We start from the raw sequence: 15,390 nt of genomic DNA, 5'->3' as shown, positions 1-15,390 counted from the left end.
TGTGAAATCTGGTATGTGAAATCTGATTCTGTAGGCCCATGTTTTGGGCAAAATTACGTTCTATATGAAATCGCAGAACTTCGACTAAAGAAGAGAGAATAAACACTCTTCTATCAGCCTTAAAGCCCAGAAGAGTGGATTGAAGACTCCTAGAACATTGCTAAAGACAAACTGTTATTTTGATGAGCATGGTGTTCACAGTAGATGGGGTGTTTTGTTTTTTTTGTTAATGTTTTAATGATTAAAGTCCTGTGTATTTACCCATGTAGTTACTATGCCTGTGCTCTTCCTTAATTTGTGTAAGTAACATGTTGCTGCTGGTATTCACCTTCTGCCTAAAGGATGTCTTTTAACCTTCAACATTTCTAGTTTTGTTGGTACAGATACTGGTTATGAGTTCTTACAGTTTTTGTGTGCTTTTGTTTTTGAATGATTTCATTGCATAGAGTTCTAGGTTGACATTTTTGCTTTTAGTCCTTAAATAATGATGATCCAGCATCTCACATGCATTGTGTCCTATGAGAAATCTCATCTTTATCTTTTATTCCTCAGTACGTGTCTTTTTTTCGCTCTTGGCTTTTACAAGATTTTTCTCCTTATCACTTGTTTTGAGCATTTTTATTGTAACGTGCTATGCTGTAGTCTGTCTGGTCAAAGCTATGGTTTTTCTAGTAGTCATGTATGGATGTGAGAGTTGGACCATAAAGCTGAGGGCTGAAGAATTGATTTTTGAACTGTGGTGTTGGAGAAGACTCTTGAGAGTCCTTTGGACTGCAAAATCAAACCAGTCCATCCTAAAGGAAATCATTCCTGAATATTCATTGGGAGGATTGATGCTGAAGCTGAAACTCCAATACTTTGGCCACCTGATGGGAAGAACTGACTCATTGGAAAAGACCCTGATGCTGGGAAAGGTTGAAGTCAGGAGGAGAAGGGGCCGACAGAGGATGAGATGGTTGGAGATGGTTGGATGACATCGCCTACTCCATGGACATGAGATTGAGCAAGCTCCAGGAGTTGGTGATGAACAGGGAAGCCTGGCATGCTGCAGTCCATGGGGTTGCGATGAGTCAGACACGACTGAGCTGAACTGAACTGATGCTGTTTTGTTTCTTGTGGTTGAGGTTTGTTGAGTGTCTTGGATTTGTGGTTTTTCATCAGATTTGGAAAACTTTCAGCTATTATTTTTTCAGATATCTTTTTCTGTCCTTCCCATTCTCTGTGCTGGGGACTTCAGTTCCACAGAGGCTGCTAGAAGGTGACTTAAAATTTATCCATGCACTGTTTTGGTTTTTTTTTCTACTTCGTGTCAGATTATTACTGTCTTTAAATTCACTAATACTTTCTTCTACTATGTTTAATCTATTGTTAATCTTACCTGGAGTTTTTTCACTTCAGATGTCTTCATTTTTAAAAGTTCAGTTTGGGTGTTTTTCATATTTCCACATATTCCAGCTTTACGTTTTGAACATGTAACAATTTTTAACATCTGGGTCAGTTTCTGTTGATTTTTTTCTCACTATAAGTCATAACTTTCCCGTTTCTTTGTATGCTTGGTAGTTTCTTATTGCATACCAGATGTAAATTTTAACTTGTCGGGTGCTGGTTATTTTTGTTCTGGGACATAGTTAAATTTCTTGACAGCAGTTGGCTCCTTTCAGATCTTGCTTTTTAAGCTTTGTTAAGAGAGCAGAACATTTGTTCTAGGATTAATTGTTCCCCAGTTCTGCACTGGCTAATTATCTACCCAGTGCTCCCTGGATTAAGAGGCTTTCTGGTCTGGGTTAGTGGAAACAGCCTCTATTCCTAGCCTTGTGTGCCTTCCAAGTACTATTTCCTCTAAACCTTTCCCCAGCCTTGGATAGTTTGCTCGTGTACGTTTCCTGACCAGTACATTGTTGAGTACCTGAGGGGTACCTTCTGCAGGTCTCTGGAGTTCTCCTTTGTGTAGTTCTCCCCTCCCTGGTTCTCTGCCCTGGGAACTCGATCTGCTTTCACTTCCCTTAACTCTCAGCTCCATCTCAACTCAGGGAAGTCCACTGATTTTTGCCTAGGTGTTGCCTTCCTGCATCATGGCTTAGAAATTCAAGGCAGTAAGCTGGGTTGGTGGTTTCCTTTTTTTCAAGGATCACTGTTCTTTGGCTGAAGTCCAGTGTGTTGAAAACCACTGTTTAATGTGTTTTGCCTAGTTTTTCATTTGTTTCTTGGTATATTCAGTCTCTTACTTCATCTTGGCCAGAAGTAAAAGTTCAAGATAGTACTTTTAAAGTCTTCATTTTTAATTATTTAAGTAACAAATACATATTCTGTTTTTTCTTCTTCTTCTTAAACTATTACAGGTAAAGTCTGCTTTGAGAATCCCAGCCCCTTCCCCATCTTTGTCCTTCTCCACTTTCCAGAAATAATTATTAGAACTGGTTTGGTGGTAAACTCTCCCCCTCAGTATTTATATACACACAACTAAATATACCCTTAGAAAATACATGATGTGGATTTTTATTTTTTTATTATCCTGCAAGTTTTTTTTCACTCATTAGCTATGCCAAATTCTTAAATTCTCTGTTGGTATGTATAGTATGACTTTTGTAAGTATCTACCTACTGAAGAACAATTAGGTTGTTTGTAATTTGCAGATTTTACTGTTTTCTAAAGAATGTCTTGGTACCTGCCACCTTGCTTATATGTGTGAATGTTTCTCTAGAGCAAACAGAAGTGGACAGCTGCGCCCAGGGTTTCCACTTTGAAAATTTTCACACACTGAGATTGCCTTCCATTTCCTACCAGCAGATATCGGAATGTTTCTTTGTCCTTCCGCTTACTATTACCACTTGTTATTTCATCACTACCCTTGCGCGTCACTACCCTCCTGAGCTTATATCCACACTTCATTGGAGAAGGTGTGGCCGAGGCTGAATGGCAGAGGGCTTCACTGAAGCTGTGAAGGAGGGGTAGTGGGGCGGCGGGGGGACCCCTTCACAGGAGGTGCTGTCCCAGTGGCACTCCACCAAGAACCTGCATGCACCACTGGAGTTGAGCACTGCAAAAGCAGCAGGTGCCTGCCTAGGTGAGGAGCCCAGAACCCAAGAGAAACCCTTCTTCCTCCAGCACCCTCTACTGACAAAGCTTAACATCCTGCCTGGTGGTAAAGAAGACATGTTGGCAGGGTCCAGATTCATTACTTGATAGAAGACAATGAAGAGTGAATCTGGACGTCAGAAACTTAAGTGGTATCTTACCTGGTCATGGCTGATTTTTTAGTTTTGATCTCAGTCATCAACCTTCCTTTTGTTTTTTATTTTGTTTCAGAAGTAAATTTGCATGTGTATTTAGATATTTAATATAGAAGTTTATGTCTGTAAATATGTTTTTCTGGTCTCTTCTGTTCCATTTATCTGTTGATGTTTATTCCTTTACCCAAGATAAATTTTCCTATCTCAACAAAAAGACTTGGATTAGGACTTGATAAAAATCTGAAGAGGGTTTTGCTGTATGTAGGAAGAATAAAAAGACTTGAGAGAATGGTGTTCTTAAGTGAAACAAATAGAAATAAGTGCTTTGAAATTTACTTAGTCTCTGACCTGGTTTTTCACTTGTTAATAAATACTGTCTGGCCAGCAGTGCCCTCTCTTGGCTCTCCCACCTAATCAGTAACTCGAGAACCCGTATTAAGAGGCTGCTGGTTGACCAGAGGCAAGGCCTAGGATGTAGAAATGCAAATCAACTGTTAAAATTTAGGGTCAAATCTTACTTCACTTGGGACATTGAACATATAATCATCTCAGTCCTTCCATAGTATCTTCACATACGATAAAATTGAGATAAAAGGCTTAATGGAATTTAGAATCATTTTTATTCATTCAAATGCTCATAGAAATAAAACTTGAAAAAAGTCTATGTGATTACCAATCAGGTCTAAATGGGGTTCTGGATGGAGCTGTTTAAACTTGAAAAGTTGGAAGTTGAACAGTATCTGCCACATAGGGTAGGAAGACATGGTCAGTTCTTTTTGTGTGTTTAATAGGTACCTGCAAAATAATTATTAGGTATTAGAGCCTTTTTAAAAAATGATGAATAATTATTATAGCATCATTACAAGTGACTGTTACTAACTACTGAGACCAAGATCATTGGTTCAGTCTGGGTTAGATCATTTAGTGTGCCTTGTCATACATATTTTGCCTCTTGTTTTTAAAGGGAACTAGTCAGGGATGAACCCATTAATGGAAAGCCATGTCCAGCTAAGGAAAGATATCTCATATTTGGAGAAATCAATAAATTCCTTAATGTTTTATCATTTATGTTAGTGCAGTGCTACTTTTAAAAGAAAATCAGTGGTGGTCTTATATTTCAGCCTTCAATAAATTCCTCCCAGTCTGTATTTATCTGACTTGTCTCATAGACCTTGTTTAAGAAGTCAGACCTTAGATTTGAAGAGGTGCCAGATGATTCTGTGGCTTTCCTGGACCTCAGGCTTTTTGTCTTGGTCTCTACTATGCACAAGCCAATGGGCCCTATATTAGACACTTATTATTACAGTTTATTTATTTAATAGAGTAATGTAGCCAACAATTGGTCTTAGACCATAACCTTCTAAATCTGAAACCTAGTGCATCCCCGCTGATGTACTTAGCTCCTTAGCAGCTTTCTCAACCGTAAGAGTCGTGATCAGCAACCTGCCCCATAAGGAACGTTTGCTTTGGGGAGTGAAGTGGGGATAGAGTAAAGCTTAAAAGCCGTTGTGGTCCCACACAGGTCAACAGAACATTGCTTCCTTTTGGAAAGGGCTTTTGCAGAAGCAGATAGACATGTAGTAGAATGTCACCTTTTGGTGAAAGATGACTGCACAGAGATCGGTGGGTCAAGCACAAGGTAGGCATTGATAATGTAGCCCTACTTGGTCAAGGTTCTCAGTTGGGTATGTTCCTGACCTCCTTCCCTCTCTGTGTGTCTCCCTTTAACTGTATGTCTGGAAATACTGCAACAAAATTTTGGTCCAAAAACTAGACCATTAGCTTCAAAAGAGGCCTTAGGATGGCATATTTTCTGACAGAATGATTGTATTTTTTCCTCTTAACTTTTCTCAAGGTAAGAGGAAAGGAATTCTTAAGTATATATATATTCTTAGATATATATACCTCTCTGAAGGGGATTCTGAAAAACAGTGGCGCAAAGAGTGTAATACTTATTAAAGTAGCATAGAGAAGGTGAAAGGGGATTCAAATGGTGTCTTAACAATAAACTAAGAGGTGAAACAGTTAAAAAAAATTCTTCAAATATGTGCTATACTTCAACCTAATTTGTATTCCAAGCATTTCTCACATGTTTTAAGGCTGACTTCTGCAATTATTTCTGCTCCGCCAGGGAACGCAAAGGCTGTGGCACTGCTAATTACTGTAGATGATTGAGGAAAAAACAGAGAACATGTCCAGGTGTTGGACTGACTTTCACACCCATTTACTGAATTGTAATTGAGTAAGTGCTTTTGGGCTTGTTTCAACGTTAGAATTTTATTATTGAGGAGTGATGCCATCAAGATGGCAGAATAGGAAACCCTAGATCCTCCTTCCTGCAGGAACATGTTAATTCAGCAATTATTCATGGACAAATTCCCTTAGTGAGAAACCCAGAATATTATTTTCTAAGATCCAACCATTGAGATAAGATCTTGATGCACAATTTTTTAATGTAAGTTCGAAGTGACCCTAAACCATGATTTCATATTGACATTTTTCATTGTTTCATATAATCAAATTTATCATTACTTACAGTCTTTGGCCTTTGAATCCTTGTTGTTTTGCTGCCCATGAGTTGAGTCTTTAAAAGGTGTCGCTGGGTGTATCTGGATGATGTGGAAGCAGAACTTAGGGAGTAGTGAGCTTGGGAGATAAGGCCTGTAATGTGAAAAATGTTAAATTATATCTCTAGTTGTAATGTACAGGTCTAGGTTTAATTCATAAAATTTTAGAGCTTAAAATGGGCATCTGATTTCAGCTTCATCAGTTTTGAGTGAAGATGTCAAAACATGGATAGTGTCTTTTGCCTGCGTGTCTATGACCAAGTGAAAGAGATGATGGGTTACTTGGACCTGTGGGTAGAAGTAGGCAGACTGAGATATTCACATTAATAGGACTTGGTAATTAGTTGGGTATGCAGGGTAAGGAAGAATAGCTTTCAGATTTCTGGCTCAAGCAACTGATCAGATTTTATGGTGGATTTTATGCTGATGGCACATACATACTCAACAAGTCATTGTTCATTGCAAGATGAGGATAGATGGGTGGGAAATATGAATGTATAGACAGGAAGTAGACAAAGATTAGCTCAAGGCCCCTGAGATGAGAGAAGCCCATGGGATGCTGATCACAGTGATTATCCCAGGGAGGAAAAGGAACACCTTTTCTATTTTAACAGGAAGGAAGGAGAAGCAGCTGAGTTTAGGTTTAGGTAGGCTGGGGACAAGAAGTAGAGGGAGTTCCCATCTGATAGGGGAGGAGGAGGACAGTGTCTGCAGAGACCATGAAGATTTAAAATAGTTGCTGTATTATATAACAACTTTTAATTTATTTTTTTTAACAACTTTTAAAAAAGTATAATTATAAAAATACTGAATCATGCTGTATATCTGAAGCTAATATGATACTGTAAATCTATAATACTTCAATTAAGAATAAATAAATTAGTTGCTGTGAAGAGGAGGAGAGAGTGAGCTGACCTTCCCCTCAGCTCCAGGAGAACATGTGATCTGGGCCTAAGCCCACCAGGCATCTCAGTCTCTGGCTTCAGTGATATGGTCAAAATTGGTCACATGACCTGAGTCAGCCCAGTCCCCTCTCCATTCCCGACTCCTGCCATGTGAGCTTGAACAGAGGATGGAAGCTACAGAGGTGACAGACATCTTGCTTCCCAAGGGGCTCTACTTCCTGTCTGCCCCCAGCATGCTCAGGGCCCAGAGATGCAGAGAGAAATCAGTCCTCAAGAAACAAACCTTCATCAAGCCCGCATGAATCAGTGGAACAGAATAGAGAGCCCAGAAATAGACTCACGCATCCATGATCAGTTAATCTTTGACAAAGGAAGCAAGAATATACATTGGAGAAAAGAGAGTCTTCTCAGCAAGTGGTGGTGGGAGAGCTGGACAACTGCATGTAAATCAATGAAGTTACTAGAATATTCCCTCACACCATACACAATAAAATGGCTTAAAGACTTAAATATAAGACATGACACCATAAAACTCCCAGAAGAGAACACAGTCAAACATTCTCTGAAATTGTAGCAATGTTTTCTTAGGTCAGTCTTCCAAGGCAATAGAAATAAAAATAAACCAATAGAACCTAGTCAAACTTTAAGTTTTTGCATAGCAAAAGAAACCATAAAACAGACAACCTACAAATGGAGAGAAAATATTTGCAAATGATATGATTGATAAGGAAGGGCTTAATTTCCAAAATATACAAACAGCTCATATACTCAATGACAAAAAACCAACCCAATAAAAAAATGGGCAGAAGGCCTAAAGAGACATTTCTCCAAAGAAGATACACAGATGACCAACAAATACATGAAAAGATACTAAACATTGTTAATTATCAGAGAAATGCAAATCAAAATTACACTGAGGTATTACACTAGTCAGAATGGCCACCATCAAAAAGTCTACAAATAATAAATGCTGGAGAGGGTATGGAGAAAAGGGAACCCTCTTACACTATTGATGGGAATGTAAATTGGTACAGACACTATGGGAAACAGTATGGAGGATCCTTGAAAAGCTAAAAATAGTTGCCATATGATCCAGCAATTCCACTCCTGGGCATGTACACAGAGAAAAGTATAATTTGAAAAGATAGCATAGCAGCAGTATTTACAACAGCCAAGACATGAAGGCAATCTAAGTGCTCATCAAAAGATGAGTGGGTAAACAAGATGTGGTGTATATGTATATACATAAAATGAAAGACTACTCAGTTATTAATAAGATTCTTGCATCTTCCCGTCCATAGAGAAACACTAAAATCATTAATTTGTTTTTTTTGTGATTAGCAGTAATCTTATGATGTTCAACTACACGATTTTTTTCAGCAAAAACTCTAGTAAGCTCTCCAAATAAAACTTAATCACAACTTTTAGGTTGTGCATTTGTTCTTCAACAGACAACATGTAGAAAGTCCTGAGCAAACCCCCTCCCATCACTGCAGAAGGGGACAGATGGGGGCTGAGACCTGCAAGTAACTTCTACCTCTGCTTCCTGAAAAAGAGGCTTCTCTTTCATTCCTGCTGCATTCCTATCCTGGTAATTAGGGTTCTCCCCATGTGCCTCCTGCCTGACTCCTGCCCTCCTTTGTAAATGCGCAGGTCTTAGAGGACACAGATGGCAGCTTGATTGGACATGTTAACGTGGAGAAGGATTTAAAAGATGTTTGGCTAGGCTGGAGGCATATGGAGGCAGAGGGGAAAGGGAGAAACAGAAAACCCCAGGGAGTCTAGAGGATAGTGGGAGATTCAGAATCACTCAGGGTGATTGGTCAAAATAGGGCCCTTGGGTGCTCTTGACACTCTTTCTCTTTGGATCTGGGCTTGGGGGAGGACTCCAGTCCCACTGTTAGGGCCCAGGCTGCAGGCATGGGCAGGGAGGGGGGTGAGTGAGTGAAGTCGCTCAGTCATGTCCGACTCTTTGCGACCCCATGGACTGTAGCCTACCAGGCTCCTCTGTCCATGGGATTTTCCAGGCAAGAGTACTGGAGTGGGGTGCCATTTCCTTCTCCAAAAGATCTTCCTGACCCAGGGATTGAACCCAGGTCTCCTGCATTGTACGCAGGTGCTTTACCATCTGAGCCACTACGGAAGTCACAAGTCCAGCCTTTTTCCTAGAAAACCTAAACTATCTTGACCTTTGAAAATGATCTTTCTGCTTGAAAATGATTGTTCTGCTTCTGTGAGTGTTTCCTCACATCATTCACACCACTGTTAAGTGGCCAAAAGAAAACACAGATAAAGGAGTACACACATGTATGAAAGTATAATGACAAACATTTGCACAGTGACCTAGTGTTACTACACTCTGTGGCAGACACACACTGTTTCATTGAGTCCTCAGGATTCATCTTTGAGGTAGGTATTTTACAGAGAGGTGAAATAACCTGTCCAGGGTCACACAGCTAGCAGTGACAGAGGCAGGATTTGAACCTTGGCTGTCTTATTTCAAAGTCCATATTGTCAACCACCAGGCTTTGCTATGGAACAGAAAGGAAAGGCCTAGCTGACCTTAACAATAGGCTGATTGTGGCTATTGCTATTTTTGATAGACCTAGAAGAGAACTTGGAATTTATTTAGTCCTCATCTTACATGAGAGGAAGCTAGTTTAGAGACATCCCAGGTTCTGGCCTCCGTTCCATTGCTGCCCACTGACTGTGTTGTCCAGAGTGCTGTTTTGATTGTCATTTCCATAGGACTCCTCAAGCCCCTAGGACCCAAGAATCACAATGTGCTTTATGAATAACATCTGAGAAATGTGGTCACTAGTACCCTGTCAGGAAGGAAGAAATTTTCCTTTACCCTTCTAGGTTCTTTTGGCTGGTCTAAGAATTCAATTGATAATGAGATTAACAGGAGAAAATCACACAACAGTTTAATTTGCCAACATTTGTTGGATTATGGAGAAAGCAAGGAAGTTCCAGAAAACATCTATTTCTACTTCATTGACTACACTGAAGACTTTGTGTGGATTACAACAGTGGAAAAATTCTTAGAGACCTTGCCTATCTCCTGAGAAACCTGCATGCAGGTCAAGAAGCAACAGTTAGGACTGGTCATGGAACAGCAGACTGGTTCAAAATTGGGAAGGAGTACTACAAGGTTGTTGGAGAAGGCAATGGCAAACCACTCCAGTACTCTTGCCTGGAAAATTCCATGGACAGAGGTAGGCTGCAGTCCATGGGGTCGCTAAGTTGGACATGACTGAGTGACTTCACTTTCACTTTTCTCTTTCATGCATTGGAGAAGGAAATGGCAACCCACTCCAGTGTTCTTGCCTGGAGGATCCCAGGGACGGGGGAGCCTGGTGGGCTGCTGTCTATGGGGTCACACAGAGTCGGACATGACTGAAGTGACTTAGCAACAACAATTTAGCAACAACTACAAGGTTGTATGTTGTCACCCTGCTTAATTAACTTATATGCAGAGTACATCATGAGAAATGCCAGGCTGGATGACTCACAAGCTGGAATCAAGATTGCTGGGAGAAATAACAACCTCAGAAATGCAGATGATACCACTGTAATGGCAGAAAGTGAAGAGGAACTAAAGAGCTTCTTGATGAGGGTGAAAGAGGAGAGTGAAAAAACTGGCTTAAAACTCAACATTCAGAAAACTAAGATCATGGCAACCAGACCCATCACTTCATGGCAAATAGAAGGGGAAAAAGTGGAAGCAGTGACAGATTTTATTTTCTTGGGCTGCAAAATCACTGTACATGGTGACTGGCCATGACATTAAACGACATTTTCTCCTTGGAAGAAAAGCTATGACAAACCTAGACAGCATATTAAAAAGCAGAGACATCACTTTGCCAACAAAGGTCTGTCTAGTGAAAGCTATGGTTTTTCCAGTAGTCATATATGGATTTGAGAGTTGGACCATAAAAAGGCTGAGGCTGAAGAACTGATGCTTTCCATTTGTGGTGCTGGAGGACTCTTGAGAGTCCCTTAGACTGCAGGAGATCTAACCAGTCAGTCCTAAAGGAAATCAACCCTGAATATTCACTGAATGGACTACTGCTGAAGCTTCAATATGTTGGCCATCTGATGTGAAGAGCTGACTCACTGGAAAAGACTCTGAAAGATTGAAGGCAAAATGAGAAGGGGGCAGCAGAGGATACGATGGTTAGATAACTTAGTGACTGAACAACAAACACATGGGAGAGACCTAGGAAAACTGAGCAACTTGGCAGCATTACTGAAGCTCTCAACTTAAATGCCATCCTCAGCTAAAGACAGAAGAAGATGTTGAGGATGGGGGAAAGTCAGTTATGAGAGGTTACCAGGAAAAGCAGAGTAAATGAGGGTAACATTGTTACACAGATTTGTCTTTTCCACAGATAAATTTCTAGAGATTTGGTCATCCTTCTCTTCCTTGTACTGAAGAAAGAGATGCTCTTAAAACTGTAAACATTTCTTACAAAAGGGCAACTCCCTTCCCATGTCTGCTTTTTCTTAAAAATAATCAGCTTAAAACTTTATGCCAAAGAGACACATTAGTATGGCAAATTCTACTCCTCTATTCTCCTAAGGTGTTAGCTTGCTTCAAAATCTAGTGATATACTCAGTGTTCTTTTGGTGACATATTTCAACTTGAACTAGTTTTTATGATTGAAACCTTTTAATATATCAATACTCCAAGGTGAACTAAAATAGAAAGTTCTAACTGCAAATGAGAATAAAGGTTCATTCATTCATTCAACAAATATGAAGCACTCCCTTCACAGCCACTGGAATGTTATCATTAGTCCCCAGGACCCTCCTTCAATCCCCACCCAAGACCCTGGGAGCTTATTCTACCCAGAGAGAGGGTATCCTTACCGCCAGGTGAGTTTCTTTGGGTGGAGGATTGCTCAGCATCATTAAGCTGACTTTGTAGCTCTTCTACCCACTGGAAAGCATCCAACTTCACACTACGCTCATGGGCAAGCCGGCTTCTCACCTGAGTGGAAAAGTGCTTGGGAAGCAGAAATGCTTTTGGGAAGCAGAACTGTTCCATCAGTTCACTCTGAAGGGTGGGGTAGGGGGATTGCCAGAGAGAGTGTGGGTCCAAAGCTATCCCAGGAATACAAGTTTTCAAAAAATCCCTGGTCAGGCTGAACTGAGCCTTATGAAAATCAGGAGCACCAGGAAGGTCAAGAACTTAATCAGCGAGGAACAGAGGCAGCCCTTGGAACACGTTATCCTCTTGTAATAGAAGTTTACTCACAAAAGTTATCTTTTATCAGAGGAGAAGCGGGGAGGGGAGAGGAACCAGTTCACAAAGGACCTTGTAGGCCAAGCCCAGTGCCTGTGGGACCCCTGATGGCTTCAAGCAAAGACTTGATCTCTCTCCCAGACCTCTAAGTTCAACTAATCATCTGCAGGGAGTGCACTGAGCACCATCTCCAGGCCTTACACAAGGCCCACATCCAGAAGACAGCTTCATGTTTGCTCTCCCCTTGCACCCCTGACCCGGAGTCCCCTGGCCAGAGAGTCTCTATGCCCAAAGTGACTCATCTGCATAGATCACAGGCATTTTTTTCTTTTTAAATTTATTTTTTATCATCTCCTAATTGTTTTTAATTATGAAAAAGTAATAGTGTAACAGGTTGAATAGTGTCTCCCACAAAGTCATGGACACCTGGAACCTCAAAATGTTACCTTATTTGAAAATAGTTTTTGTAGACGTGATTAAGTGAAGATGAAGTCATACTGGATTAAAGGGAGGGCTGTAAATTGAATGCTGATGACCTTATAAACAGTGGAGGGAGCACAGACGCACACACACAGAGATTCAGGGAAGAAGGCCGGATGGAGAGCAGCAGCTGCACGCACAGGGACACCGGGGACTGCGGTCAGCCGCCAGCAGCCAGGGGAGCCGTGGAGCAGGTTCTGCCCAAGCCGCCTGGAGGGACCCACACCTAGATTTCAGACTCTGACCTCCTGAACTGTGAGAGGATACATTTTTTCATCCTTTTTTGGTCACTTATTTTATGAAATTCCCCTTACTGACTTCCTTGAGCACTTAAAACAGTCAATCATTTAACCTTCTGATTTCTGTTTCCTATTATATCTTGGGAATTAATTGACTTATTTGTTCAATGAATATGTGTGAAACACCTGCCCCAGAAAGTGCTGTTTTGGTTTTTTAATTTTTCCTTTTGTGTTGAATTTCATTCTGTGGTCTCCTTTGTTGGAACTTACATTAGTCCACATGTACATTATTTCCTTTTTTTTGCTGTGGGGTATATTGAAGAAGAACATACTGGGTCTGGAAACCACTTCAGCCTTTCCTTTCTTATTTCTACAATTCCAGAAACACCATGAATAAAATTCCCTTACAATAATACTTGCTGCTTTTCCAGATTACTTGTTAGGATTTTCTAAAAGATCCCTCCTAGCTCAAAGATTAGAGCCATGTGGAAATATGCTTTCCACGTGGGTGACAAAGATGCCAAGATTCTGGGCCCTAAGGCACTCAAGCCATCATCTTTGCTCACAAGCAGCTTGAGCAATCACCCAGGTACAGATATTTCCATTTCCCTGCCGTTCCTGGGAGTGACCAAGGTAAGGAACACCGCTGTGGAGGCAAGAGAGGTGTGGAGAGGACAAGATGGAAACCACTCTGGCTGGTGCACCCTGACTTGCTACCTCTCACTGGAGTTACGTGTCGGAGTTCTCTCTGAATTTTCTTCCGCTGCAGCTGGCCCACTTTAGAAGCCCTCTTGGCATCTTCAGTGAGGAGCTGCAGGTCCTGTTCCTTTTGCTGCACATCCTTTAAGAGCTTCTCCATGCTGGAGGCTTTCATTAAATCCAGCTGCTGCCTATGGAGAGCTTCCTGGGTCACTCGGTGTTCTAACTCTTTCAGCAATTGTGCCTGCGGCAGGAAATGAGAAAGGCACACGGTCTTTCTCAGCAGAGGGAATGAAACGTTGGCCAACACAATTGTCCCCTCAATTAAAATCCAGGGGCAGAATTGTGTGAAGTGTTCCTGGGTTCAGGTGCCACCTCCCAGCCATTCTGTCCTGTCCTGTGCCAACCAGCAGCAAGACCCCACAGTCATTCCTACCACAGACTGCATCTGCACGTCGCTACACCTTTATCACGTGATAGCAACGGAAGGGCTGGACCTGGGGAGAACGTGCTGATGCAGTACGTACTGAGAGTGGGCAAGGGAGGCACTCATGTTGCCTCTGTTTTGACTTCTTAAAAAACCTGGGAAAAGCCAGGTTGCAGATGGTTAAAAAAGAGCAGTAATAATTTGGTTCTGTTCTGAAATTTTTCTAATCAACAGTTACCAGAAGGTCGATCCTTACTTATAATATTGTATTAATAATGAGGATTAATATTTGTAGGGTAATTATATAATTATATATCACATAATTATATATCACAATTCACTGGCACACCATAATGAAGGAATTAGGGTCCAAAAGAAACAGATTATATTTCATCTCTTAAAATATACCCAGGCTGTTTCCTAGGCTGTTATTTAAACTCAGCTCTTGTCTCTCTAAACCTAAGGCCTCTGTTTCATTTATGCTCAGAGGGTTGGCACAGTTATTAAGAGCATAGATTTTAAAAAGCCTTTATTTTGGTGCCAGTTCTTTAGGGCAGCAGTAACTTCTGAAATTAAGATTTAGTGTGGGTCACCAGGAAAGGAACCAAGACTCTCTGCTTGGGGCACAATGCTGATGGCTGGACCACACTCATAGAACACATGCTTGGAGCATGAAAGGAAGGTGTTAGAGGCAGAGACTCAGACCCCTAGATGCTCTCTGGTAAAAAAAAATACTCAGAGAAACACAGAGAGAGATCAATCTTAGATATGAGCAGTATTCCACCATTTTAGCCAAATATGAATAACAACAAAAGCCTTTTGGCCACTGCCCCTGGTCTCTGGGCTGGAAAGGAGGGAGAAGGGAAGCTGGGTTCCAGGCCGTCTTTCTCCAGCAGTGCCGTCTGCTCAGCTTCACTCTGCGGCACTCTGGTGACTGCCACAGGCAGCTCAGTGCCGTGTCTCCTGGCCAGAACGTGTTCACAGAGAGGGAGGAAGAGGGCTTCTGAGCTCAGATACCTGATTCTCCTGCTGCCTGCACATCTTCACATTGTCCGCCTGAGCCCTAGCCAGGGCCTGCCTTAGAGCCAATAGCTGTTGATGAAATAAAACCACTTCTCGTTCTGCCATTAGCTTGATGTTCAAACACTCTTTTTTCCTTTGCACAGCTTCCTGTGAACATCCCAAACACAGTAAGGTAGGATATGAGTTTCTTTTCCACATTTTCAGTTTCACAAGCAGTCTCTGAACCATCATCCACCATTCTTTGAAATTTCTGGAAGCATGGAGCTCCCGCTGGCCACTGCCTCCTTAATTTCAGTTAAGAACAGTGTGACAGATCAGCATAAATAAAATCTTTCGGAAACAGTAAGTCAAAGTTTCCAAACCACTATTGATATGTGCTTTGGTTTCAATTTTCCTTAAAGCAGATTTTCAACTTAGTGCATTTCCCACCGATAATAATGCTTGAAACCCAAAGATTTGCAGTGCTTTGACAAAGTTTGCCAACTCCATCTTTTCCCTTTCCTTGTGCTAAACTCTCTGATCTGTCCTCTCATTTGCTTCTTGGTCGGTCGGTCTTGCTACCTGACACC

The 15,390-nt window shown here is 41.3% G+C and overlaps 1 protein-coding gene across 1 annotated transcript in view; it reads right to left on the bottom strand.

Annotated features, from left to right (window-relative positions):
• Positions 1-3,831: 3,831 nt before the first annotated feature.
• The window catches only part of LOC102399541 (coiled-coil domain-containing protein 162), a 54,736-nt gene continuing 43,177 nt past the window's right edge, over positions 3,832-15,390 (bottom strand). The window contains exons 13-17 of the mRNA XM_045161988.1: positions 14,816-14,968; positions 13,406-13,615; positions 11,578-11,698; positions 5,767-5,891; positions 3,832-4,025 (exon numbers count right to left, since the gene is read on the bottom strand). Coding sequence (XP_045017923.1) covers positions 3,939-4,025; positions 5,767-5,891; positions 11,578-11,698; positions 13,406-13,615; positions 14,816-14,968 — 696 coding nt within the window. The 3' untranslated portion in view covers positions 3,832-3,938. The remainder of the gene's footprint in view (positions 4,026-5,766; positions 5,892-11,577; positions 11,699-13,405; positions 13,616-14,815; positions 14,969-15,390) is intronic.

Source organism: Bubalus bubalis, chromosome 10, assembly GCF_019923935.1.
Source record: "Bubalus bubalis isolate 160015118507 breed Murrah chromosome 10, NDDB_SH_1, whole genome shotgun sequence".
NCBI classification, from domain to species: Eukaryota; Metazoa; Chordata; class Mammalia; order Artiodactyla; family Bovidae; genus Bubalus; species Bubalus bubalis.
The sequence above is the reverse complement of the archived record's forward strand: the minus strand, read 5'-3'. Positions and strand labels throughout refer to the sequence as shown.